This window comes from Camelus dromedarius, chromosome 16, assembly GCF_036321535.1.
Source record: "Camelus dromedarius isolate mCamDro1 chromosome 16, mCamDro1.pat, whole genome shotgun sequence".
Classification (NCBI taxonomy): domain Eukaryota; kingdom Metazoa; phylum Chordata; class Mammalia; order Artiodactyla; family Camelidae; genus Camelus; species Camelus dromedarius.
In genome coordinates, this window is record NC_087451.1 from 45,371,868 (window position 1) to 45,398,794 (window position 26,927).

Genomic DNA, 26,927 nt, shown 5'->3' on the forward strand with positions numbered 1-26,927 from the left:
CCCCTGCACCCACCCAGGTGGGGCCCACCCAGCTTCTTGTGCAGGGCGGAAGAGAGCCGCTGGGTCCAGGGTCCTTGGTTACTGCTTTATTGCTGTTTGGTTCGAATATAGAAAATGGAAGCGGCTCTGGAAGAGCCTGTGTACAAGGTAGGAAATATACAAACGAGGAGGGAGCTAAAGAGACCACGTTCCAGCCCAGCCCAGCCTGGGCTCGGGATGGGGGGCCGCCCGGGGCGCATGCAATAAATATGGTCTGGGGCCCCAGGGAAGGGAGGTGGGACCACCGCGGGAGTGGGAGACCGGGTAGACCAGGGCTGTCTCAGCCCTCTGACTCCAGAGGGAGGGAAGGGTTGGCCCTGGGGCTAGTGCCACTTGTGCAAAATGAGGAACTTCACATTATCAGTCCCGGGGCGGGCGGGGGCGGGGGCGGGGAGCCCTCCGGCCGGCTCAGTCCCCTCCCCGCTCCCCAACCCTGCCCGACGCTCCGACCCCAGCGGGGCGATTCACAGTGAGAATGGGTGTGGTCGCAAGGGCCGGAGGTAGGGCTGGGAGCGCCCCAACAGTGACACCCCTCCCCCCAAGAGCAGCACGGAGCCGAGGGAAGGGGGCCAACGAACCACAGGAAGAGGCGGAGAAGGGCCGGGGGTCTCCTTTGGTCAAAGCTGATATCAAAAATATAAATCTCCCTTCCCCTATCCCACCCCCGTCCCGGGGTTTTCCCCCCACCCCCACCCCCGGGCTAAGGCACAAAGCAGTGAGGCCAGGTGAGGCCGCAGAGAGGAGGGGCCGCCGGCCCCGCGGCGACGCTGCCGCTGCTACTACAGTGGTCCCGGCGCGGGCGCGTTGTGCCTGTCTGCTGGTGGCCGCCGCCACTCCCTGGGGGCGGCGACGAGGCGGGCCCGCAAGAGGTGCTCTAAGTGGGGGAGAAACGGTCGATGGTCCGGCCATCGGGGCCGGCGGCCAGGTGCGCTCCCTGGCTCAGCACCTCCGCCGCCTTGTCGGGGCTGAGGCCCAGCTCCGCAGTGAACTTGGCCAACGGGTAGAGGCTCTCGAGCGCCACCTTGGGGTCGTGCAGAAAGTGCGTGGTCTGGGCCAGCAGCTCGGCCGCGGCCGCCTTGTCCTGCTGCTTCAGGCTCAGCTGTTCAGCCGTGAGGCGCGCCACAGCAAAGACGCCCTCGGGGAAATCGAGCTTGCCCTTGCCGTCGGGGCCGGGGACGCCAGGGAGACCCCCCAGGCCCGCCAGCGCCCCGGCCGCACCGGCCGCGCCCCCCACAGCGTGCATCTTCATGTGGCTGATGAGGTTGCGTTGCTGAGCGAACTTGCCGCCGCACACCTGGCACTCGTAGGGCTTCTCGCCCGAGTGGATGCGCATGTGCTCCGTGAGGCGGTACTGGCGTGTGAAGCGCATGCCGCAGGCGTCACACGCGAAGGGCTTGAGGCCCAGGTGGCTGCGCATGTGGCGCGTCATGGTCCCGCGCTGCGTGAACTTCTTCCCGCAGATGGTGCACGGATAGGGCCGAGTCAGCCAGTGCGTCTTCTCGTGCTGCCTCAGTGTGGCCGGGTCCTTGTAGCTCTTGTCGCACGACGCGCAGCGGTATGGCCGCAGCAGCTCGCCCAGGCCCCCCGGAGCCCCAGAGACCTTGTCCCCACCGCCTCCAAAAGGGGGCCCGAGGCCGGCGGCCCCCGCAGCCACCTCAGCCGCCTCGGCCCTGCCGTACAGCGCCTCTTCCTCCTCCACGTGCGCCTCCACGTGCGCGTTCAGCTGCTCCGAGCTGGGGAAGCCCTTGCCGCACGGGATGCACACGTACAGGTTGTCGCCGAAGCTCTCGGGTTCGCCGTAGGCCAGGTGCGGGCATGGGTAGCCCTCGAGGTGGCCGCCGGGAGGGCTGGGGTCCTCGCTGCTGCCTGTCTCCTCGCTGCTGCTCTTGTAGTCGTCGCCGTCGCCGCCCGCGCCAGGCCCGTCCAGGCTGCCCGGATAGCGCGGCGGCGGCGCCAAGCCGAGCGGGGGCCCCCCGGGCGAGGCGGCCGTGTCCCCGCCGCGCTCCTCGCAGCGCTCACTGGGGGAGCCGCGCTCGCGGCCTAGCTCGTCGCCGTAGCTGCCCAGGCCCGGCTCGTGCTTCATCCAGCGGTAGAGGAGGCTTGGCCCGTCGGGGCGGCCGGGGGGCTCGGGTCCCGGGCTGCCGCCGCCGCCTCGGAATGGGTCCGGAGGCGGTCCGGCCTCCTCCAGCTTCTGGAAGGGCAGCGGCGGCAGCGGCGGCAAGGCGAGCGGTGGCTCCTTGTAGGCTGCGGGGCCGGCGCTGGGAGGGCTGTCTGGGCGCGGGGGCATTTCGCGCTCGCCCGGCGGCCGCTCAGGGGGCGCGGAGCCCGGCGGACTTTTCTTGGACAGGTCCAGGCCGCAGAGCGGGGAACAGCGGCGCTCCGGGGCGCAGAGCGCGGCGGCCGGCCCAGGGCCCGAGGCGTAGAGCTCCGCGCAGTGCGTGTTCACTGCGGCCTCAGGACCCGACGGCGGCTCGGTGGTGGGCGGCGGCGGAGGTCCGGCCGGGGACGAGTAGCAGGCCTGGATGACCGGCGTGGCAGCCCGCAGGCCCCGGCCCGGCCTCCCGTAGGGTGCATAGCCGCCGCCGCCGCCGCCGCCGCCCCGCAGGTGGCAGTACTTGCCGTGGCGCTTGAGGCGTTTCTTGCACAGCGCCACGAGGTCAGGGATCTGCAGGTAGCTGGCGGCAGCCAGCACGGCGCCCAAGCTCGGCTCGGCCCCCGGGGCCACGGCCGCCGCCGCCGCCGCCTCTGGGCCATCGGCCAGGCGGCCGGTGTAGATGAAGTCCAGCACCAGGCGGAACACGGCCGGGCTCACCATGTCATGGTCCAGGTTGAGCAGATTGTCATGCACCACCAGGGACTTGAGGTAGGCGCTGCTGGCCGCCAGCACGTTCTTGTGCGCGCGGAAGAGGGCGTTCTGCACCACGATGATCACGTCGCACAAGAAGCCTTTGGTGCGCTGGTTGTTGAGCTGCAGCAGCAGCTGCCTCGAGTGGCCGGGCGCCTCCATCGTGTCCAGCATCGTCTGCCCAGCACAGTCTCCTGCGGGGACACACACCGGCCGGGTCAGAGCCGCACCAAGCCCTCGCTGCCTGCACCCAGCCCGGTGCTTCTCCCCTCCACTTCCCCTTCCCCTCCGCTGGGTAGGGGCATCGAGCACCGTGGCCTGGGCACTGGCGGAGGATCCGTGGCCTCCGACAGTGGGAGCTTGGGTCAGCCAGCCCGGACCAGAAAAAGGAGCAGCAGACTGGCTGGTGGAGAGGAGGCCAGGCTGGCCTGCACCCCCAGGCCTGGATGCCGCTGGGCACACAGCCTGGGTTCCGGGGGCTTCCAAGGAGAAAACTGTTTGGGCGAAGCGACCCTTTCGGAAACAGTTACCCGATTTGAGGAAAATGTCCGCTTCAGGAAAAGTCATTCAGGGCCGAGAAGTTTGCCCAAGTGGGATATAAGGGAGCCGAGTGAAAAAGCGCCTCCCGCCTTGGGAGAAGTTGCCCCAGTTGGGGGAAGCAGTACGGAGGACCGGAGTGCGGTGCCCGCCGCGGCGCCGCCCTGGCCGGGGGCTGTCAGGCCCTCAGTTGGGGCCCGGGCGGCGGCTGTGGCGCGGGGAGCGGAGGCAGCGGCTGCCGTGGCGGGCAAAGCACGAAGGCCGGCCCGGCGCGGGGAGGGCGTTATATCGGGGCAGGAGGCTGAGGCAGGAAGCAGGTGGGGGGGAGGGGGGAGCCACGCAGCTCCCAGGGGAGGGAGGGGGCAGCGCCCCGGGCGGGCACAGCGCACAGCCGGCTGCGGCCCTGACCCTGGCCTGCGCCCCACCCGCGTCCCGGCCCCGGCCTCGGCCTCCGCTCTGCATTCGCGGGCCCGGCGCCTCCCTCCCCAGCTCCCCTCGGCCCTTTATCCACTGGAACTCCGCCGCCCCAAACTTGGGGAAAAGTTTTCCAACTTCAGACAGGCCGGGAGGAGCGCGCCAGCCCCAGTCCCTCAGCTCCCAGCTTTTCCTCTCGGCCCCCAATTTCAGCAGCCAGGCGCCGCCGGGCCTGAACTGAGCCCTGAGCTTCCTGGCCATCCGCTCGCCCGCTCGACCCTGTTCCCCGCCTGGACCGCAGGGCCTCGCGGCCCGTTACCTGCGGCCGCAGCCTGGCCTGGCTTCCCTCCCCGCGGCGGTGGCAGCTCCTAGCCGGCGCCCCACCCGCCCCGCTGCCAGGCGCCGCGCTGTGCCAGGGCAGCGCCCCTGCCAGCCCCGCCCGCCTGCTCCCCTTCCCTTCCCCTCGCCTCTCCAGCCCATGTGCGGGCAGAGCCGGCTCCGGGCCGCTGACCCCGCCGTGAACCCGGCGCAGAGCAGCAGCCCGGCGGTCCTGAGTTCTCTAGGGGCGACACCCAGAGCCCCGAATGCCAGCCGCGTTAGGGCGCCCGCGTCGGAGGATGCGCCCGAGGCGGCCAGCGCGCGAGGACGGGGCTGTCCCGGTCCCGTGTCCCTCCCGGTCCCCAGCCCGAGGACCCACCTGGGGGGCATGTCTGAAGCCCCGGGCCCGGCTGCCGGCGGATCCAGGGGGGACGTGGCTGCGCTGCGCTGCCCTCCGCCCGCCGGGCCCCCGGTCGGTCTGTCCTGCTGGTCCGTCCTCCCCGCGTCCTGGTCGCGTCTCAGCCCCGCCGCGCTTTCCGCACACTCTTATCTGGAGCGGCCCGGGCCGGCGGGCGCTGCTGCAACTACGGCGCCACCTCGCGGCCGTGCGGGACTTTGCGCGGCAGAGCCGCGACCTTCCTCCAGCGCGCGCACCTGGGCTAGAGGTTCGCAGATACAGAGCTGGACCGGGAAGGAGGGAGCCCATTAGCAGGTTCAGCCTCCCAGACTTGACCACCTGGAGGCCCCAGCCTCAGACCTGTGAGCCCCACAAACCCATGGGTTTTGAGCTGAAAGTTCCCATGTACATATTTCTAAATTCTCACATTGCCCAATTCAGAGAAGTCGTGCCCCCAAGCAGGGGACTCTGGTGACAGTAGATTGCGGGGGCGTGGGGGTGAGGGGTTACAGAAATCCTAAGGGAGAAGACAGACAAGATCTTAGGGGACTCTCTTCCTTAGATATTCCTGGATGGCACTGTCCATTTGTACCCACCCCACAACACACCCACCCTCACTCAGCCACATGGATTAGGTATGCACAGAATAAACCTATTAGCACCGAGACCTTCTCCAGGTATCAACACCTGCAGGCGCTCGTGTTTGTACAAACACACACACCTGCCCCCCTCCGGAGTCCAAGACCCGGCTTTCTGACATTTTCAGGAAGGTGCCATGTAGGGCCCTCCGTGAACCCGGGGAAGAACTGGTACCCAAACAGCCTGCGCTTAACTAGAAGGTCTCCGGAAAGACCCCAGGATATACGACTGGGAATGGCTGGACAGCGCTCCATAGGAGTCCCGTAAAAAAGCGACTCAGGCCCCCAGATTCCCTATGTGAGCCGTTTTGAGGGAGCCGCTTGGACGACCTAGTCCCCAACCCATGGACGCGAGAGAAACGTGACAGGAGGGCCTGTAGCCTAGAATCCCCCCTGCAAGGTCCTGCACCCCACTTGATGGTCCAGTTCTTGCAGGTGACGTCCCTTCTAGAAGGGAGGGGACCCCCGCACTAGCGCATGGGTGCTCGCACAGCTACTCCGGAAGTGTCTCCGCAAGGCCCCGTCACCACAGCGGGCCTGTAGCCAGCGCCTCTGTGGCTGAGTGGGTCTCCGCGGCCCACGCTCCGCCTCCTCCCGGCACCTCCTGACCCCCGCCCACACGTAGGGGGTGGGAGTGGGTCCCCGAGAACGCCTGCAGCTTCTGATTGGCTGCGCGTCCCTCAGCCGCCGCGCACGAGAGGCTGGGGCGCAGTTACCATAGTAACCGATGAGGTTCGCCCAGTTCGCGTCTCTGCGAGGCCTTGGAGAGCTTAGCAACCAAGCAGGGCCGCCGGGCGGTGGGGGCCGCGCTCGCCGCCCCCACACCCCCACCAAAGGTAGTGGCTGAGTCACTGATTGAGGGGCCGGCAGCGCGGCCACTCACGATCCCTTACAGACACCAAGGTCTCGGGCGCCCCCCAGAGGCTCTTTTTCCTCCACAGGCGACTTCACGGCGTAGGGGCCAGTAGGTGGCTCCCGGTCCCCAGGGTCTTTCTGACTCTCACTGCGTCCTAAGTCCGCCCTCGCCCTGTTTCCACTCCGTGTTCTGGGTCTATCTTATCTCAGTCATCTCCTCCGTCTCCCTCCATCCGCCCCGGGGTCCTCACTAAGGAAGCAATGAGATCCCAATAATGAAAATGTTTGGGCTCCGGAGCTGCTGGCCTCCAGGGGCGATAGACCTCGACATCTTGGCCGAGGGATGTACTCTGCGCTGAGGTGGAAAAGTGTACGGAATGCTAGGGGGAGAGGGGAAGGCTCCTGAGAAGTGCTCTTAGATTGGGGCTTTGATGGATGAATAAGAGTTCTTCCCCCCAGGGAGGAAGGCATTCCTGGAGAAAGCTGGAGGCAAAAAAAAAAAGAGGGGGAACGCTAGGAGACCAGATCCCAAAGGGTATGCAGGACCTCTTTGACCCCATTTCTGCTGTAATTTTTTATTCTCTTGGTGGGGTCAGATCCCACAAGGATCCAATCAGCCCTGTTTTGTGCAGTGGAGTCTGTTCACTGTAGACCTACCACAGGGTCTCCTATGCCCACTGTTTTTCTCAACACTCTCCCCAGACTGCCACTCCCCAAGTTAACTCACTGCCCCAGCTACTACCCTCAAGCTGTCCTTACATCTGTATGGGATGGCCTCACAGATCTGCCCTCAGCCTAGCTGCCCTCCTGTGGACTTCATTCTTCTTCAATCTTTGACTTTTCCCTTCCTCCCTAGTTCCACCTGCCTTGGCATGGCACTGCCCTCTCCCCACCCTAATGCAGCTCCTCCCTCTAAACACACTGCTCTCCTGCATTTAGAACCTTCAACTGATGGAGCTAGGCTGGGCCAGGATCATTCATTTCCCTGCTGCTGTCCCAGATAACTTTGCCCCATATGGCATGGGCTCTTCCTGCCAATTCTGACCTCCAGGAACTCTAACTCCTCCAGGAAGTGGTCTCTGCCCTGCCAGCCCCTGGAGACTCCTCTCTGCCAAGTTGATTGGTCTCCCTCGCTCACTGTCACCCTCATATGAGCTCTCATGTCCATCATTCTACAAATGGGTACTAAACGCATTTGCTCGGTGCCAGGCTCTGAAACTGACACTCTGGACCTAGCCTCCTCTCCACTTGCTGAAGCTTTCTCTCCCTCTCTCCCTTCTTCTGCCTCCTTTCCCCCAGCTCCCCCACAGAGGACACCCTTTGCTCATTTCTGGGGAGTCCAAGCCACCCTCTTCAACTTATCTGCCTTCCTTGGAGTTTCCATCTCCCGACTGGTACCTGGACCCCCACTGGGTCTTTCCTTCCAGGCCCAGCCTCCTCCTACAAAGCCTTCCAGGATCCCCCACTCCTCTTTCCTCATCTCCTCGACACCACAGCTCTAGATGCTGTCCTAGGCCCCACCGAGGGGTCCAACTTCCTCTCCTGCCCACCCTCAGGGTGAAGACACCACAGTGGCCTTGCAGGATATAATGCCGCCACTGGGCATCTTGTAAAGTCATAGGGCCATTGGGTCCAAGGACTGAGGAATGGGAGTGGGGGCTACCGGGTGAGGATCTTGGAAGGCCGGGCAGGGGGTGGAGTTGCGCCCCTAGATGTTCCAGAGTGAATAAACATGTAATGAACCTGATCCCTCCTCCCTGCACTGTCCTCCCGCGGGCCCCCCATCCTGCAGTTCCGGAAAGTTAACCCCTTGGAGACTGGGTGCGCGGGCTCCCTCCCCGTTGCTGCTTCCGTGCCCCTCCTCCCCCTCCCAGCTCCCCGTCGCCTCGGTCCCCGCCCCCCTGCCTCGCCACTATAAATAGCCCCTCTTCCCGTTTCCTAAATTCCCTGCTGACGTCGGCAGCGCGTCAGTGTGTAGGAGCCGCGGCCGCATGAATGAGCCGCTGCACGAGTACTACGCGCGCCTATAAAAGCCGCCGCGCCAGCCCGGCTGCAGGAGGCGAGCGGGCGCGGGCGCAATACAGCCCGACAGGTAAGCCGGACTGACCGAACGACAGATGAACCGATGCACAGACACAGACTGGAGAGCAAGGAGACCGGCAGGCGGCAGGTTGGAGGGCCCCTACAGGGTGGGGTTGGGGATGAGGGGGCGGGACGAGGGTCCCCTCGCAGCTGCTGGAGCCAGGGCCGGAGGCGTACACAGAACCCCACGCAGCACCTGCCCGCGCCCGGATGGAGACGCAGCCACTTCGGAGGAGGATCGAACAGAGGACGGACCTCAGAGTCCCCACGGCTTTTTCTGGGGCTCCTGCGCCATCCTCCCAAGAAAGTGGGACGAAGGTGGTGGCGCCTCGGGAGACCCGCCCCCTCCTCCCCCTCCCCGCAGCTCGGTGACTCAGCCTCGCTGCCCTCCGCCGGCTGAGCTGGGGCGCTGGCGAGGAACAGAAGCCCACCTGCCCGCCACTCCGGCTCTCTGGGACCCCCTCCCCTCATTCAGCTGGGGCGCCCCCTCCCCGTCCCGTCGGTCTGGTCCCTCTGCGCCCCCGAATTCCCGCCTCTGCACGAGGAGCTGTCCTCTCAGGACCAGCCGGGGGCGGGGCTTCGGCCGGACTGCCCCGCCCCACCCCCATCGGCCTCCCCCCAACCCCGCCACCGGAAATGCCTCTCTGCAGGGACATCTTTGACGTCACAGGGTTTTGACGTCAGGAGCCGCGTGCCTGTCCGCGAGCGCTCAGGCCAAGAAGGGCTGGAGACGCGGGGGAGGAAGAGCAGCAGCGCCCCCAGCTGCGGGTGACGGAGCCACCCTGCCCGGGCAGCGCGCCGGCACCTTGGCTCTAGACTGCTTACTGCCCGGGCCGCCCTCAGTAACAGTCTCCAGTCACGGCCACCGACGCCTGGCCCCGCCCCAGGACCGCGCCCCCCGCCCTTCTGTCCTCTAGGGTCCCACAGCCCCACGCTTGCTGCCCGCGCCGCCGCTGTCCGCGGTGCTGATCCACCGCTGGCGCCGCCTTCGGGACGTCCCGTCCTTGGTCCCTGGTCCCCAGGGGCTGCTGAGGGGCAGCTGGCCCACATGCATATCGCACGGCCCCAGGGGTCAAGCGCTCGGTCCCTGCGGCGCGCACCAACCCCCGCCCACCGCCCACGCCGCCACCCCACCCCCCGCGGTCCTGACGTCAGCCTGACTGGAGCTGCCACGGTGCCGTCAGCAGCGCTCGCCCCGCCCCCGCGTCTCCAGGGCAACCGTGGCTTTCGATTGTTACTGTGGGAACCGGAGGTAACAGTCTACAGCCATGGTCGCCCCGCAGCACGCCCACGCGCCGCGCCACTCCGCGCACTGCCAGCCGGGGATGGGGGAGACGCGGAGCAGGAGGAAGAGGAGGCGGTGATTCAACAGCCCATGCGTCTGCTGGGGTGGTGGGAGGTGCGGCGCAGGGAGGCGGGCCACTCCTGGGTCTAACAGCGGCGCGTCCACCGAGGCAGAGAAGAAAGCACGGTCTGCGGAGTATGTCTACCGTCCGCCTCAGTGACCGTCCTGTCCTCCTAGCCGAGGTATCGCAGCCAGGGGATGGCGAGAGAAGGGATAGTTCTGGGATTTGGGTTCTTATCTCCTCGGTGGGAGGAAGGCTGCTGGGACCTGGAAAAATGTTTGCCTCCTGGAGACTGAAAGGGGTAGACTGAGCAAAGTTTTCCGAAATATGCCATGACCTCATCCTTCCAGGACCCCCTAGCTGAGCAGGCAGAGGGTAACACTTGAACCCACTTCCGGATAGAGTCACATCCTCCCCTCACGCCTCTCCCCTCTCTTTCTTCCTCTGTCTTGAAGGATAAGAACCCCCAACCCTCAGGAAGCCAGTGGGCTCATAAAGTTAACCTGTCCCTAAAGCGCTGTCTGAACATACCAGCATCCTCACCTCAGTCTGTCTCTAGATGCTGGATTCCAACTTGAGACAGTGTCTCAAATTAGCCCTAAAGAGGGGGAGTAAGTATCAGAGGAGCTGAAGTCCTGTTGTACCAGTGAAGTGTAATCAGTGACTTCAAAAACATTCTGTATGTCACCTGCCACCCCCACCATCACCCATAGCAGGGGCTGACTGCTGGATACTGGGGGCAGGATTTCCCTAGGAACAGTGCTGGGAATGGTTAATGCAACCCACCCCCTCCACCCATTAATCTAATTTTTCCTTACCTCTCCATACCCCCTCCTTTTCTAAACTACTTGTAAGACCACTGATTGCTGGTTTCACAGCTACATCAACGTCCACATACTGTCTTCCACCCAAGGATGCTGAGGTCTTAGATTAAAATGCACTTGATTCTGGAATCGAGTGGACATCTGTGGGGAGACTGTAGTGTGGCAGGTGGGAGCAGTGCACTGGAAAGCAGGAGGTCCAACCTGGCTTCATCATCAACTGGTTGTTAAGGCACCATGTTTTTTCTGAGTCTTCTATACAATGAGATGGTAATCCTTCTTGGCAGGCCTGTTGTGAGGATCAAATAGGATTGTGTAAGTAAAAACCTTTGAAAACTGCAGAATGCTATTTTGATCTTAAGTATTCTTCCAGGCTACTATGTCCTTGTAAGGAGGTGGTGGTGTTGGGGAGATCCCAGGTCTGGGCACTCAGAATGAACAGGGGAGTGCGGCACATCTCTCTGAGCAGCAGCTCTAGGACTGAGGCTGTTGAGGGTTCTTTGCTAAGGGACTCTCTCTCCCAAAAGCTTTAGGAACTAAGGTGAAGTGAGAGATAGAAAAGAGAAATGGTAGAGGCATTTTGAAAAGAAGAGACAAAGTCTTTTGCAGTTTGAACCAATGTCAAGAAGGTGGTCAGGGGAAAAAACAAAGAAATGACTGAACAATGTTAGAATTTTTTAGTATCTTGGGAATCACTCAGGGCACCCCACCCCAACCTATTTTATGGATTAGAAAGGTGAGGCCCAGACAGGACATATAGTCCAACAGTAGTGAGTGGTGGCTTCTCTGCTCATCTTCTAGGAAGCATCAGAGAAAATAATGACTAGTAAAGGTCAAGAATCTGAGTTTCCGGAACTGAATCCAGGTAATTCAGGTAAGTTACTTAGCCTCTCTGTGCCTGTTTCCTCAGTTGTAAAATTAGGTTAATATCTACCTCATGAAGTTGTGAGACTAAACTGGGTAACTAGGCAGCTGCTTAGCACAATGTCTGGCATAGTTAGCACTCAGTAAATGGTATTTCTTTCTGTCCTCTGGACCTCATTTTCCTTAGGTTGAAAATGTTATACCAATGTTTTTTAGGGAGAGGGAGTAATCAGGCTTACTTATTAGGTAATTAGATTTATTTTTTAATGGAGGTACTGGGGATTATACCCAGGACTTCCTACGTGCTAAGCACGTATCAGTGAGCTATACCATCCCCGCCCAGATCAAGGATTCTTAACTGGAGTTTATTCCTCCTCCTAGTGGAGTGCATGAGAATCACATGCGAGGCTTTTTTCAAAAAAAAAAAATTTTTTTTTTTTTTAACCAGAGATTTACACTCTACCCTCTTAGAACAGTGGTTTTCAAGTATTTATTGCATGGGAATGACCAGGGATCGTTTGTCAAAATGCAGATTCCTGAGTCCCAGTGATTGACTCAGTAAGTCTAGAGTTTGCTCCAGGGATCCAAGTTTTAACATGAACCTGATGTAAATGGTCCATGGAATCTGTGTGTATGAGGGGTGGGGGGGATAACCCCCTAAATTTCCCCATTGTTCCTGGAAGGCACGATGGGAAGTGACCTATCTCACTGGCAACCAGTGGACCACATGATGTTTCCTTCTAGATCATTTTGATTCTTGGGGGAATTCTTACCTCTTCGCTTCTGCTCCACTGGATACTGCTCTGGTTTTCGACTTCATCCTTCTAACTTTAAACACTGCCTTCAAATTCATTCCCCACATATCTTTCCCTTTCTCCTTTATTCCTTCCAGTAATCCCAAGTAGCAGCAACTGTGGTATGTATGCAAGTCATGTCATTTTCACCTCTTGCGGCCTTGATAAAGAGGGGCAGCCTGTGATTGTCATGAGCCCTTAACTGCAGATCCACTGTATTCCATTCTGAACTGCTTATTTTCAGAGAAGCCAGAACTCCAAATTTTTGTGTGAAATTTCTAAAATTTTAAATATCATTTAACCCGATTTTTTTCTTAAATTCTATGGGCCAAATCCAACAGGTTTGTAGGAGTAATTCATTTCAGATGCTCCTCCTTTTGCCAAGGAAGGGATTCCTTTAAAACACCAAGAGCAAGGCAGAAGCAGACAGTAGCAAGGGAGAACTTTCTCCCCACCCTACTTTCTACTGTAAAGGTCCCAAACTCAGTAAACTGGGTCTGTCTAGGTGGATAACTCCAGATGTTTTTTATTTTTTTTAAGTCTTGGGTAGCTGCTATATGTAGTAAAGAACTCAGAATTTCAGGTGATTTAAGGCTATCAGTCTGGTTGAATTAGGATGGGCCAGTGTATTTGCACTGCATCCCCTAACCCCAATTCCTGCTCAATTATTAAACCTTTTGGGGGAGGGTGAAGTGGGGGGATGGCAGCCATGCTTGAGGGCCAGATTAGGGCCTGTTGTGATATTCCAGGAAAGAACAAGCTGGTAAGTCTGCAAAGGCAGGATTGAATTGGACAGCAGGGCAGTTGGGCATAAGGACACTGCAAGTGGGGGAAATGGGTAAAGTGGGAAGTTTTTAAGAGTGCCTACGAACAACTAACAGCACTTTCAAACCAGATGCACTGCTTAGACCTGTAGTGATCACTAGAGAGAGGCATCAGTCTCAGAAACTCTGCAAATGGGGTCAAGCTTCGGAAAAGGTTACTTCTGTGCCATCTTTGATCTCCAAGGTCTAGCACCTTCAAGCTCATATAGTTCAGAGGAGCTAAGACAGATGTGAAAGCAGAGAACCTAAGAAGCCAGGGTTTTTGACAGGGCCGACACACAACTTTTAGGGATCAGGATGGAGGAAGCCTAAAATCATTGTGGCCCAGGCTGAGCCTTGCCAGGTGATCTCTTTCCCAAACTTCTCAGATATAAATTCTTCCCTGATTCAGCCACTGAGGCCTCCTTTCCTTCAGCTTGGGACTTAAAACACTGTGTCTCTGTGCACACATGCATGAGCTTGTCCTGGGGGTTCACAACTGGAAACACCTCCCTGCCTGGTGCTGCCCTGAAGACTGCATGGATGGCCAGGAATCCGTATTTCCTTTATAAAATGGGTTTTCCTGTGTGTATCAGGAAAAAAGATGCTCAAAATCCAAGTCACCACTTTATTGTGTGGCAGTCACAGTGGCAACAGTCCCTGCTTTTCCTGTGTCACCCTCCACTCATCCGTGGCTCTACTAACCTTTGTCATGTCTGAATTATCAGATGCCAAGGTCAAAGTCCATTAAGGTGGCCTAATCCCCTTTTTCTTGATTGCAGAGTTGGGCTCATATAACTTGAGTCTTAAGTATTGGTATTTGTCTCTGCATTGGTGATGGTGAGGAGCAGTTACAGCAGTGGAGGTCCCAGGTAGGGGAAAGAAGCCAGGAGGGCAGGGATTACAGAGACAGCACCAACTTCATGTGTCCCCACTAGGGGGTGGGGAGGGGATGTAGAGGCAAAGGCATTTGTTGATCTTTCACTCTGCAAACTGGTCCAAGAACTTGAGGTAGGCCTGGCGCTGGGGCGCAGCTGCTGGAATGAAGTGGCCACCAGAGTGGGTGAGGGTGATGGCACCAGTAAATCGGCTACACAGTTGCATACTCTCCTGAGGGGGGATGACACGGTCAGTTGCCCCAAAAACATGGAGTGAAGGCAGTGACAAGGGGCTCTGCAGGATGGGTTCCTTGAGGCCAAGGCCCCGGGGACAGAAACCAGATACCAGGATGATAAACCGGGGCAAAGGGAAGCGGGCATCTCCGGCTTGACCAAAGGCACACACAAGAGCTGCTAGCGCAGCCCCCTGGCTGAAACCAAGGATCCCATCAAAAGGCCCTAGCTTCTTCAGTGCCTTTGCCACTGTTCCCAGGGCTTCCTCCAGACCTCTGCACACCGTGGGCTCTTCCAGTGCGGAGAAAACGTCTGCCTCCTGTTCGGAAAACCACCAGCCTCGAGGCTGCTCCTTCGGAGGGCAGGACCCTACAGCGATAAGGGGGAGAGAACACAGGGTAAGGGGAATCTGGGGGAAATAAATGAGAAAGGGAGTGAGGGAAGCTTTGGGAATGAGAGGGAAAGAGAGGCGGCTGATGGGAGATAAGAAGTCTGGGGGGAAAGAGGTGGGGAACAGACTGATCTGGAGAAGAGACAGGGGAAAACAGATCAAGGTGGAAGTCTGAGAGGACCAGGATGGCGTCTGAGCGAGGGGCTGGGATGAGGGAGATGGAGGGCCTGGATACAACAAAGTGGGAGTGTGGCAGGGCTGAGGGGGGTCAGGGTAGCAGTGTGCTGGCGGGTGTTGAGGAGACAAGGCAAGACAGAGAAAACTGAGTGCATTTCCGGGCACGGCTCGTCTCACCGGAGTCTGGCCCCGCGCCCTCCACGCCCGCTGCGTTTGCGACCAAGTGCGGTCCGCTGAGGCACACGAGTTCGGCGCGGCCCCGCAGGGCTTTCCGCAGCGCTCCAGTCTTCTCGCGGAAGCCCCGCTCGCTCTGCCGGAAGCCCGCCAGGCACAAAATTCGCAGAGGCTGCTGCGCGGCCATGATGCAGGGAACCCGCCCAAGGAACCGGAAGCGATCTTTCCCCAAGCGGAAGTTGAACCGAGGGGCGGGACCCAATGCCGGCACCACCCTGGGGTGGGCCTCAAAGCAAGTGGCGTTGCCATGACAACGTGGAGAGGGGGGGCAGCATGGCTAGAACTGGGCCAGATACCTGGGACCCACGAACGTCTCAGGGAGCGAGCGGCGCCACCTCCTCTTCTATGCATCTGCAAGCCTCGCAAACCGCGGCTGGAGATGGATGCCTGGGCCCCTCCTGCACCTGAGGTCGCAGACTTTGGTCACGGTCCCGCTTCTACGATGTCCCCCACCCTGCTGCCGTGCATTTCCCGTAGCGGCCGCAAGGCGGCGGCCTCGGCTCGCGTCGCCAGGGAGGCGGCCAGTGCCAAGCCACGCCCAGGCCTCTTTGCTTTGCTTAGGATCCCTTCCTACCTTCCCCAGCACCCGCCGGCCCGGGGCTTGGAGCGGCCGGTCCCGCCCATGGTTCACCGTCCATGGCCCCAAGGAGCTGCCGGCGTAGAAGTCCATGGGATAGGGCTGCTGCCAGGAAATGTCCCTCAGGGCCACCGCCGCCTAGGGGCGGAAAACTGGAGAGTAACATCTGCCGACATTTTTCTACGCAGGATTATTTAATTCGATTCTCATAATGGCCTACTAAGGTCCTATTATCCCCACAGCACAGAGAGGAAATGTGAGGCTCAGAGAGGTGAAAGGACTTGCCCAAGGCCACACAACTAGGACATGGCTCAACCAAGTGCTGCCTACCCACCCGACAGATCCCTCCCTTGACAGAATCAGGTGCAAAGGCCACTCTCTCTCAGAGATTTTCAAAACGTGATGTTACCTCATAGGGTGTGAGCAGCGGCTTGGGAAAGGCTGTGCCCCAGTCAATGGAGAGGCGTGGACAAGCCACCTGCACCCACCTGGGAAGGGAAGTCAGGTCAGATCCAAGGGGTGGGGCCTCCTCATTCCTGGGCAGCATGTAAAGAGCATAACTGTGTCTCCAAAACACCCAATGAGTGCTTACTATTCTAAAGTAAAGACTGTCAACTAATGCTCTTTAGAATAACATCACAGTGTTGCTTGTTTTCTCCTGCTTCCTCCACTATGAGATTCCTGAAGCCAGAGCCTGGCCAGCTCATTTGTGATAGTACCCCCAGAATCAAATTTAGTGCCTGGTACAGTGCAGGTGGCAACCATCTCTCAAACTCATGTTACGCAGAACGACTATGATGCTGCCATTGCCTGTGAACCCCCAAGCCAGATGAAGTAGGTATGGCCCACAGCCAAAGGCAGCTCCTGCTGGGCGAGTGCTCTATAAACATTAAAATTTCATGACCATGGAAGCAATTCCCATTGACTCTAGCCTTCAATAGGTGCTGGGCAGGACCCAGATTCTAAGATTCTTTAGCCAGAGTCATAGCTAGATAGGTAATGTGAGGAAACGTACACATCCACCTCGGGAAAAAGGCTAAGCTTGCTGGGGAAGATCTCAGAGAGCAGCAGCCTCATGAAGGGAAGTCCCAAGGCTTGGAGCCGAGATTCCAGGTGCTGTTGAGAGAGGGAGGCAGAGCTGGGGTCCTCATGATCAACCACCCAAGGCTAAATCCCTTAGCCTACTGATTTTCCCAGCTGGGTTTCCAGTTAGTCCCCTACTCCAGAGGCCATTCCGAGCCCTCTGACCTCCAATATTTTGGGACTGCCCTGGCGGCCCAAAGTGCCCAGGATAAGGCCCCAGGATTTAGCTGAGCGGGCAGTGGCTATGGCTTCTTGGCGGTTGGCCTGCATGCGCTGGTGATCATAGTGCTCTCTGGACAGGACTTTGCTGTATGGGTCATATCTAGAAAAGAAGAAGCTGTCAGGGTCACAGTCACAGCCACTCACAGAACTTGTGCTGTATACATAACTCCCAAACTCAGCCCCTTGGTCTCCTGAAACTTTAGGCTCCATGCAGGTAATTAGGAACAGAGGCAAGAGCAGACTGTCACTGGGAAGATCAGTCCCACAGCTGGAACAGGCAAGACTGGGAGAGAGTTCTTAGATCTCGGTGTGAATCCAGGGGATGGGCAGGTGCTGTGCACCAGCAGCACTTTGTCTGATACCCAGATTCAGAACCCATGTGCATCAGATCCATAGGGCTGGGGGCTGTTAAGTGGCCAGGGGATGAGGAATTTTCAGCCATTTGAGGGCCACGGTGGCCGGGAATCCCACCCCTTCCCCAGGTGATCAGCCCAGCTCAGCCCATACCGGTAAGCAGGGACACTGGGGTTGGCAATCATGACAGACTCCAGATGGAAGCGGCCATCTCCAAGATATCTGCAGGGGGTAGAAAGGGCGCAGTATGGGGTGGGGCACCAGAAGAAGCAGGCACTGGCTTGGAGGTCCAGAGGATCGAGTTCTTGGCTGGTTGTGCTGCTGACTGTGTATGTGAACTGGGATGAGTCATCATTTCACTGCCCAAGGTCCTGGTTTTTCTCATGTGTAAAATAAGGAGTTTGAACTGGATGACCGTTGAGGGCCCCTCTAGTTATTTAAAGCAGAATCTAACTGCGCCCCTCCCCACCCTGACCTTCTGGAGAAGAGTAATGGGACAGCCAAGGCCATGGTAAGGCTCTAGAGAGCCTAACTCAGAAGTGGGGGGACAGATTCTCCCTCACCTAGCTCAATACAGACATGGGGAGTAGTGTTCAGGCTGTCATCTATGCTGTAAATGAGCTTTCAGGGTATGCACTGGCTACTCTCTGCCCAAACTAGTCCTTCGGTCCAATTAGTGAGTTGTAATGATAGCCACTGTTTACTGGGCTTGCCCTCTATGTACCAGGCCTGAGCTAAACACCTAACATGTATGACTTCGCTCAAGTCTTATCAAATCCTCCAAGCTACCTATAGTATCCTCATTTCATAAAAGATACAAGTAAGGTTCAGGGATGTTAAGAAACTTGCCTGAAGTCACACAGCTATTCAGCGGTATATCTGGGACTTGACTTTAGGCTCAACCACCAGGCTGTACCAAGCATGCCCTGGGAGATGCCATCCCTAACAGTACCTTCCCAGACCAAAGAGAGGCCAAGCATGGAAGACAATCTGCATGGCAGCTCCTTCTCTCCACACCAAATTTTGATGACTGGCCAACACACAGGGTGTTCCTCCCTCCAACATATACTTTGAAGCACCCAAGGGTAGAAATCTATGAGCTCAGAGTTATGCAGGCACAGGGGGAATGCCCCTTCGGGAGCAGGGCCGCCAGTCTGGGCGGGGAAGGCCCTGATGTGGGCCTGTCTAGGGGCAGGGGTATCCTATGTGGATGCAGCAAGGCCTCTGGAACCAGCGTCTGCAGCCCCAGGGATGGGGCTGAGTAAGGGGAGTGCCCCTCCTTCCCTGCCATTAGCTGGGAATGGGGCTCCCCTCCCCAGTCTCAGCTGGGGGAGCTGTCGGCTCCGAGGCTGGCTGCATTCACACAACATTAAGCATTTCCATTACCTAAAATAATTAGGCAGCAGGAGACATGCTGCTCCTGCTTGTTAGCTGTCCGGATGCTAAATTAATGGGGCTGCAGCCTGGGCGTGCCCATTCATCTTCTCCAATTACATTCCCACCATTTCTAGCCCACCTTCATCCCCCTATCAGGCCCTAATTCCTGCCCTACCCTGGGCATAGCCTTCTGGACGTTGGACAGAGCTCTGGAGAGTGAGACAGAACCCTGAAACCCTATTTGGTCCCCATCTTGCAGGGTGACCTTGAGCAAATGCCTAAGGAGCTTTAGATTCAGTTTCCTTTCCTAGATGATGAACCGCAGCGCCTTCCTAGGGTACATTTCCTATGTCTCTATGACTGGCCCCCCCATTTTTCACTTACACAACAGCCTCGACTTCTTTGGGTAGGCGAGGGGACGTGCAGCCCAGAATCTCCCCAGGGGACAGGGGCTTGCACTGTGGAACACTCACACGATACTCAGCTTTCAGCTCTTGGGCAGCTGCCTGTAGGGATGAGGGAAGGGAAGAAAGTGGATGGCGAGGGAGAGCCAGGGCAAGAGGACCAGCCTGGAGTAACTGACATGGGGATCCAGGAAGAGCCTGGAGACTGGTACTGTCTGCCCACTTACCTGCAAAGTGGATACAAACTGAATGGTGCTGACGAGGGCAAGGGCAGTCGCTGGGGGAAAGGTGAGGCGGATAGAGTCCAGTAGGTGGCTAGTGTCTATACGGATGTCCACAAAGACGTACAGCACCCGGAAGTCTTGGGCCAAGGTGTCCATGGGAACTGGGAGGTGGGAAGAGTTCAGGAGACTTTGTTTTGGAAGGCAGGAGGGGCAGAGGGCCCAGCCAGGGCCAAGGTCTCTGAGCAGCCAGGACCAATGGCTTTGGCCTAGGGGTAGAGGGAGACCTTGGGGGCGAGGGGGGTCACAGGTCCCTTAGAAGCTCCATCTCTGTCACTCAGCCAAGGGCCCAGCCTGCTCTACCACCAACAGCCTTTCAAACACCTGCATCTGGGACAGTAGCATGGTTTCCAAGGCAACCAAATCCAAAGGAAAGATCCATCTGCGGAGCAGGAAGGCCAAGGCCATCCCATAAACCAGGAGGGACCTCATGCCTGCAAGCAGGACAAGGCAGTGTGATGGAGAGCAGCATGCAGTCCTGCCTCCCTGCCAGCCCTGCCAGGGTCAGGCCCTCTGTACCCAGGCAGCTGTGGCCATAGTGCACCAGGAAGTCAGCTCCCAGGGCCCTCGCAGTAAAGTCATCCACACAGCAAGCGCCATAGGTCACGTCACCCATCACCATCACTTCGGCCTCTGTGAACCTGTTGGGGTGGGGAACAATGGGACAGAGACACAAGGAGTGAGGTGGCAGAGAGACCTAACTCTGTGGAGGGATCTCAGGGCCCAGTTCCTCTCTCCCTACTTCTCCCAATCCCTTGGGTTGGCAGCTGCCATTTCTGCCAACAAAGAGTAGGAGGGGTACAGCTGCCACCTCCCCCAGGCCTGGCAGTGGCTCCTGGAACTGTAGCGGTATGAGGATGGTCTCTGTAGCGCCCTGATTCTTCTGCCGAGGTTCAGACAGCAACAGGGACCCCCAACCCTCAGCCTGCCATACACAGGGTCAAAGGCAGACCACTGATGCCCTGACTCATCCCCCTAGAGCAATGAGCACGCACACACAGGCAGAGATACCCACTCCCGTGCCCTGGTGCCGAGATGTGTGTGGGCACACATGTGTGGATACACACAACCTCCCTGTCGTCCAGACCCCCTGCTACCTCCCCACCCTTAGTCAGGGCCCTCTGTGCCCAGGATGGAGGTACCCATGAACAGCTCCCCCACAGCACATGGCACCACCCACACGCCTCATGCGTCAGGAAGAGTGGGTTCTGGCCAGCACATTGCCATGGGATCTGCTGCCAGGCCTGAATCAGAGGGATGGGGGTGGGTGGGGAAGACCCCACACCCCCTGAACTCACAACAGGAATGGGGCCAGAGGACCAGCTCTTTCCTGAGACCCACCCCTGGGACATGGAGTATAGCCCAGTGATGGGGGTCTCCCCACTCCTCTCCTGGGGGGTGGTGGGGAAAACTGAGCTGCTGCCAGTCCCTCCCCTTCCCCAAATCAGGCTGTTCACAGAAGCAGATTATTCAGCTCCTTAGCATGCAGCCCAGGCATCTGAGTCAGCCAGAGCACTTAATTTTTTATAGATTAAAATGTATGCAAATTGGCCCGAGCCCCAGAGAGCATCCTCAAGGGGCAAGAGGGTGGGAGCAGGGAAGTGAGTCTGTGGCAGCGGGATGAGGAGCAGGGTGGGGGTAGGGCAGCAGCAGGGAAGTGGGAGGTTCCCATCACTAGATGACCTCCCCTTTCTTCATTCGCCCTCCCTGTTCCTGTACTGGTTCCAGATGGCTGAGCACTCACCCACCCTCCCAAGGATGGCTCATTGTATAGAAGAAACTTACACAAGGGAGGCAGAGGAACTGAATACCATCTCCTATGTGCTCCTCCCTCAGCCAAGCCCCTCCTTGCCCTACTACTCCAAATGTGCCACGGAAAAGTTTCTCCCTTGCCAGATCCCACGCTGACCACCCAGTCCATTCCAGGGTCAACTCTAAGGACTCAGCTTCTTCCTCAGGCCCCGCCACCTGCTCTGGGCCCAGCTTTGAAGATACTGGAATTGACTCATTCCTCCCTCCCAATTTTTCATGGGAGGGGAGATTTAGAGAGACAAGGAAGGATCATAGCATGCTAGGGGTTTAGTTTTGTGTTTCTCCCTTGGTGTGTGTATGGTTGTGGGAAGGGACATGTAAGGCAGAGGTCCAGAAGGAAAAAAGGATGCCAACAGGCAGAGCTGTAATGGACATGGGGAAGGTCTTGGCCCAGCTTCCTCGGTGCCCCAAGCCTCACCTTTCCAAGATATCCACAATGGTGCAGGCAAAGAGGAGGAGGCCTTCAGGCATTTGTAAGGCCACTGCAAAACAGAGCAGAGATATGAGAGCAGAGGGCTGGGAAAGAGGCTGGATGGGGACACTGTCCCTGGCTGGGCCAGGCAACCTCTCCACCCCCAACCCCAGCTCAAAGCTTGAGGGCTCACCCTTCTTGGCCTGGGCCTTTTGGATCCTCCAGATGGTCTTGGGAATCTCAAAGTTATAGTTGGAAGGCAGGACTTGGATGGCTGCCTGCAGCTGGGGGTTGTTCAGGATCTCAGGGGGGATCTGATTGGCCAAACGGCCCCGAAGGACTCGACCTAGGATGAATGCAAGGTCTGAGTTGGTGCCTGGCCTAAACAACAACCAGACCTGACTGGGCTGTTAACATCACCCAAGTTTAAGGCTCACATCCCAGAGACCAAGGGGGTTGATCCAGCCTTCTTCCCCGAGGTCACCCTGAAGCTGGAAATACAACCCATAAAGACAGGAAGAAATCTCTATAATTAATTTCCATGTAATGAGATTACTGGGAATCTAAGATTTGTGCCCATGAATGGAGTGTGGCTCACACCCTGCCTCAAGAGAACAGAGCTGACACCACGGGACTGAACTGAGGGGAAAAGACAAAAAAGTCCAGACAACTGCTCCTTGATAAAGAACAATCCTGGGGAAAACCCAAGAGCCTGGCCAGCCCACCTAGTCTAGAAAAATGTCCCTCCTCCACCAGCCATTGAGAATGCCTTGAAGTTCTGAGATCCTAGATACGAGATCTATAAGCAAACAGTTATAAATATTAACTTAATAGGCTGCCTTCCTTATTCGAGTCCCACTGATTCTGTCTAGACTGGTTAATTCCTGCACTCCTCCCTCTTTTCATTTAAAAGGTAAATGAAAAGGTAAAACACCATACATTTAACTGACTTAAGTTCCCTAGTCCCATCACTCTACCCTGCCAGGAAGGATGGAAAGAAAACACTCTAGTCAGGACTATGGGCAAACAGATAAGGACTAATGGGGACAAACACAGGTACACAAATAATTGCAACCCTCTGATTAAAGAAGAAAACAATGTAGCCCTTTAGCCAGGCTGCAGCCCTTAATCTGCATCCTACTCCTCACAATTCAGCTTAGCCCAACCTCTAGTTATGTTTGGGCACCAGACCGTTTGGAAATGTGACAAGGTGAGAAATGAATTTATTCAGCGAATATTTACTGAGCCTGTACTCTGTACCAGAACTTCTGCTAGGTATCCTGCCAGACCCGGCACTTTAGCTTGTGTGTGTGTATGGGGTTGCAGAGGTGGGGAATAGGTCATGGTGGTGGTGGTGATGGTGCAGTGGACAACTAAAATGGCAGGCTGGGACCCTAAGTTCAGATTTGAATGTTACCACTGCTATGCTTTTTGCTCAGTTGTTTCAAAGGCCTCGGAACACCAGCCAGTGTCTCTGGCCGGCACCTCACAGAAACTCCTTTGACAGGCCCAAGTCCTTTGTGGTTGGGGTGTGACTAGCAGCTCAATAGGTCCCAAGGGCCAGTAGGCGCCTCCTCCTTTATCATTTGGCTGTAACCTTCTGTTTAAATCAGTAATCTTAAATCAATTAAAATAAGTAGACTGCGAAATCCCTGAGGGCAGGGCTGAGGTCTAGTCCCTGAACCTAGCACAGTCCTGGCATTCAGCAAGTGTCTGGTGAATGAAACCTTGTGCCTCTTCCGTGAAGCATTCCCTGAGGGCCCTACTTGTGGAATGCCCGACGCAGCGCACCTAGCTCCTTCCCTCCCCGTCGGATTCGTCTTATCCGGGAGTCTTCATGTGTCTGTCTGCCCACCAGTGCAGGGGGGCAGCGTTTCTAGCTTGAGGACTATAAGCTCCTAGGAGAGGCTGTTACCTATAGTGACCTAAGGCTGCAAAAGAAAGGCTCGTACCCCTGGGCTTCAGTAACGGACGCCCGGAGCGAGTGACGGCGGGGCCTTCCGGGTCAGGCACAGAAAGTCGCCGCCGCCGTTAAAGGGGGCTGGTCTTGTCCCTGACTTGGAGGCTCTACCCCGAGGTGTGAGGTCCGGAGGCCGCAGCATTGTAGCACCCACCTCTGCCCGGGCCGTTTTGGCCGCCGGGCTCCCCGGCCGCAGCCGCAGCCAGCGCCGCCATCACCGGCCTTCCCACGTGGTAACCAAAAAGACAGCGCTAGAAGAACGCCGAGAGCACAGACAGTGCGATCGATCGCCGATCGGTCAGCGAGGGGCGGGGATTTGCGGGGCGGGGACCGTGAAGGAGAAAGATAGGGGCGGGGCTAGAGTGGGCCCCCATCTCAGCCTGGGAGGTCGGGACTCGCGGGAGCCCTTAGTGGTCCTCTACCACCGGGGTTGCATTCTACCGGCGACCCGATCCGCTCTTTCTTCCTCGCAGCCCGAACCTGGCACAGCAGTGCCCCCCTATTTGCCGACTCCCTGCCCCAGTTCTGCGGAGAGAGTCTTGTGAGTGGGGACAACAAAAACTTTCTTTAGCTTCCCTCCCTGACCCCACTCCTGGGAAGCCCTGGATGCCGTGTGGGTGGAGCTGCATTCCTTGCCTCAGAGGACCCCACTGCCCCTACGGGACAGAACTCAGCGCCCATCAGGCCAGCTCCAACCGACACTGTGGAAGGTTCACGTGTGAAAAACTACTTCCAGGAGAAGGCTCCTAGCCTGAGGGTGCTTTCCTGGGAGAGTGGGGAAGTCCAAGGGCTCCATTGCCTAAACCTTCAGGATTCTGGCCACCCTAGGCTGCCCTGCCTAGGCTGCCCTTCAGGCCTAGATAGCCTTTCTCCTGAGTAGTGACTTGAGCTCCTAAGAGAAGACAGAGCAGCCAGTGAGACAGTAGAGCAGCCAGTGAGACAGCCTTGACTTTTGGAAGAGTAGAGTACCTGCAAACAAGGTCTGGCCCATAGAGCAATGGTCACCCAGGGCTGTTTGCCCACCCAGCCTTCTGACACCAACTTCTTTGTGTGAGCACCGCTGGCCCTTTAAGGCAGCTCTGTGGCCTCAGGCTCCCCTGGAGGCGCTCCCTTCTTGGAAACTCCTAATGAAGGTGCAGGGAGAAGTGAAAAACAAGCAGCCAGGGACAGGCCCTGACTGGGAGGCTGCCCAGAGAGGAGGAGAGCCTGGGATGGCTGAGAGTGAGCAGCCAACTGGAGGACCAGAAGGGGTCAGTGCTCTGCCCTCAGATACTGACTGATGCTATTAGGACAGTCACAGCTTTGGACAGGTTTGTGGCCATCATGGTTCCTAAGAGCACCCCATCACTTTGATAAGAGTTCATCCTGGACTTTCCTATCTCCCCCAGGTTCTATGGACCCTCACAGTGCAAGATCTCAATTCCAGGAACACCCTGAGTCCAGCCCCTCCCCATTCAGGATGCTAAGGCTCAGCGTGTGGGCAGCTTTAGCTCAGGCTGTAACTATGGGTTCCAAAGGGGAAAGATTGGCTCCAGCAGAGTAGTGGCTTCTCTCTAGCAGGCACTGCACCCCCTAGGGCCTTTCCCTAGGCAGAGATGGGGCGCATTGGTGATAGAAGGCCCTCATCCTCTTGTAACATAGCTCCACAGCCTCTGTCCTGAATGAGTTGTCCTGGTCCCCATTAAGAAATGAGCATGTGCCCCAAGACCTTGCAATGCAGGACACTGGGGGCTGCCATTCAACTTGGGCTGAGAACACTTCCATCTGTCCGTGGGGGTCTCCCTGCCAGCATTACTCAGCAGTCTGAGTAATTACTGCCTGACAAGAAGGCGGGCACAGTGCACCCCCACATTACACTACAACACCCGCCTACAGTCACCCCCACCCCCTGGCTGGAGTCCAAAACAGCACCACCCCTCCTGAGGCCTGAAATAACTCCGCTTCTCACACTCACACCCAGTCCCAGACAACTTTGCCTAAGATACTGAGATTGTGGGGCAGGGGGTCATGGGGAGGCGGCTTGGGAAGGTGGAATGAGGATTAGCATAGCCTGATTCGGGCCCACATTTAAGGGCTGATCTGCTGTGTGACATGGACAAGTTGTTCAACCTCCCTGGCATTGGTTTACTGGTGGAGGGCCTCTGCAGCTCTCAGTGTCTTCAAGTTCACTTGTGTCTACCTAGAAGGGCTCAGACAGGGTGTGGGGTCAGTCCAGCCCTGCAGCTGGTAGAGGCTAAAAGAAAGAATGCCTCACTTTCTGTTCCCACCCCAGGATGAACCAGTCTTCTTAATCTTCAGAACAAGGTTACGGTCTCAATTCCAAGTATTTGCACAGTTTCTCCTTCCTGCAATGGCCTTTCCCCTTCTCAGCCTGATGAACTTAGCCCTCAAGACCTAACCCCAATGGTACCTCTTCTGTGAAGCCTTCCTGGATGGTCTGTCACCCCCTTATAGAGCTAACAGAGCCCCCTATATCTATATCTCTTTGTGTCACATTCTAAGAGGGCTTATGGATCTTTCTTCACCTACTGTGCCATAAGCTTCTGGAAGTCAAAGCCTATGTACTTAGCTCAAACCTGGAGCCTCAGCGTTGTTGAGTGCATGTATGGCTGAATGAATTGATACTAGCCTTCTTTTTGACCTTCCTATCATGCCAAGTTTTCCTCCAAGGAATCACACGACTCACATCAATTAAATCTCTGCTTAGATGTCACCTGCTCAGAGCGACTTTCCCTGATCCCTTCAGATCAGCTCCAGAACATCTGGCTTTTTTTTCTTCCAAGAACCATCTCATCTGGACTTTCCTCAGTTACTTATGAACTGTAAACTCCACAAAGGCAAGGACTTTGCCTTTTTCATTGGCTGAATCCCCCACACTAACAGACGCTCAATTAAATGTGCCTTGAATGGGTGACAGCCCACTCTTTTCCCCTCCAGGACCCCTCTTATCCCAGGCCAGTAGGGGGTGCCGGCCTTCACCCAGGACTCGCCTGGCCTGAACCTTCTCTAGGCTCAGCCCAACTCGTCCCCTGCGGGACCTGCTTTCTAGGCTGTGCCTCCTCCATTTTCCCGAAGACCCCGGGCCAGGTCTGTGCAGACTGAGGGACGTCAGAGCCCCCACATCCCAGGCGGAGATAGCACTCCTGAGCCCCACATCGGTCCTTCCCTCTCTAGCATAGGCAACTGGGCCTCCCCAGTGCTTGCTTCAAGGTCTAGACCACCCGGGGGCACACCAGACCTCCTCCCAAAGGAACAGTGTCTTGGGACTCGGGATGCGAGGCACTGGATCTTCTGGAGCTGTCCTGGGCAAGGGGGAGCCGTCGAGCCTCCGAAGAGGAAGCAGAACCGGCCATAGAGGAGATGGACAGGGGTGCGGACATGTAATCGGGATGGGGAGCGGTGGGGGCGCTCTGGGCGGCGGTCCTCGCTTCCCAGCCGGTGGGCAGAACGCACGATGCCAATCGCGTCTCTGACCTCCAGCCGGGAAGGGCGAGCGGGCGCGGGTGGGGCTGCGGATGCGAACTCCGGGAAGCCCAAGGGGCGCGGAAGGGGTTCTCGGGTGGCCCGACGACCGGCCCGGGGGCTGGGTCAGGTACTTGGACAGACGCGGGTAGAGGATCGTCCCCGGAGGCGGGCGCAGCGAAAACACCTTGGGAGGCGCCGCCGCGCAGCTCCGCGCCGCTGCCCTGGGAATAGGACAACGCTCGGCACCGCGAGCTGAGAGCACTTTCATAAATTTTGTATGGGAGGCGCTCCGTGAGCGGGGGCGGGGAGCGGA

The 26,927-nt window shown here is 57.8% G+C and overlaps 3 protein-coding genes across 9 annotated transcripts; all 3 read right to left on the minus strand.

Annotated features, from left to right (window-relative positions):
* Positions 1 to 71: 71 nt before the first annotated feature.
* On the minus strand, positions 72 to 13,593 carry HIC1 (HIC ZBTB transcriptional repressor 1). 4 transcript variants are annotated; one of them, XM_064495824.1, is made up of 3 exons: positions 13,459 to 13,593; positions 10,290 to 10,581; positions 72 to 3,078 (listed from the first exon to the last, which is right to left on the minus strand). In XM_064495824.1, exon 3 carries the CDS (start codon positions 3,056 to 3,058, stop codon positions 914 to 916), a length of 2,145 nt encoding a protein of 714 aa, XP_064351894.1. In that variant the 5' UTR covers positions 3,059 to 3,078; positions 10,290 to 10,581; positions 13,459 to 13,593; the 3' UTR covers positions 72 to 913. The 4 variants fall into 4 exon arrangements, with proteins under 4 accessions (XP_064351894.1, XP_064351892.1, XP_064351893.1 ...); XM_064495822.1 differs by lacking the exon at positions 13,459 to 13,593 and adding an exon at positions 11,930 to 13,236; XM_064495823.1 differs by lacking the exons at positions 10,290 to 10,581; positions 13,459 to 13,593 and adding an exon at positions 4,533 to 4,716.
* OVCA2 (OVCA2 serine hydrolase domain containing) lies at positions 13,368 to 14,952 on the minus strand. The gene is made up of 2 exons (XM_010978895.3): positions 14,611 to 14,952; positions 13,368 to 14,234 (listed from the first exon to the last, which is right to left on the minus strand). Exons 1-2 carry the CDS (start codon positions 14,792 to 14,794, stop codon positions 13,735 to 13,737), a joined length of 684 nt encoding a protein of 227 aa, XP_010977197.1. The 5' UTR covers positions 14,795 to 14,952; the 3' UTR covers positions 13,368 to 13,734.
* Positions 14,096 to 23,388, minus strand: DPH1 (diphthamide biosynthesis 1). 4 transcript variants are annotated; one of them, XM_031468536.2, is made up of 13 exons: positions 23,304 to 23,388; positions 21,383 to 21,535; positions 21,196 to 21,259; positions 19,485 to 19,606; positions 18,912 to 19,069; positions 18,665 to 18,786; positions 17,057 to 17,125; positions 16,493 to 16,649; positions 16,260 to 16,360; positions 15,654 to 15,732; positions 15,242 to 15,382; positions 14,964 to 15,071; positions 14,096 to 14,234 (listed from the first exon to the last, which is right to left on the minus strand). In XM_031468536.2, exons 1-12 carry the CDS (start codon positions 23,362 to 23,364, stop codon positions 14,982 to 14,984), a joined length of 1,317 nt encoding a protein of 438 aa, XP_031324396.1. In that variant the 5' UTR covers positions 23,365 to 23,388; the 3' UTR covers positions 14,096 to 14,234; positions 14,964 to 14,981. The 4 variants fall into 4 exon arrangements, with proteins under 4 accessions (XP_031324396.1, XP_031324395.1, XP_010977196.1 ...); XM_031468535.2 differs by lacking the exon at positions 14,096 to 14,234 and adding an exon at positions 14,611 to 14,743; XM_010978894.3 differs by lacking the exons at positions 14,096 to 14,234; positions 23,304 to 23,388 and adding exons at positions 14,611 to 14,743; positions 23,142 to 23,274.
* Positions 23,389 to 26,927: the final 3,539 nt, after the last annotated feature.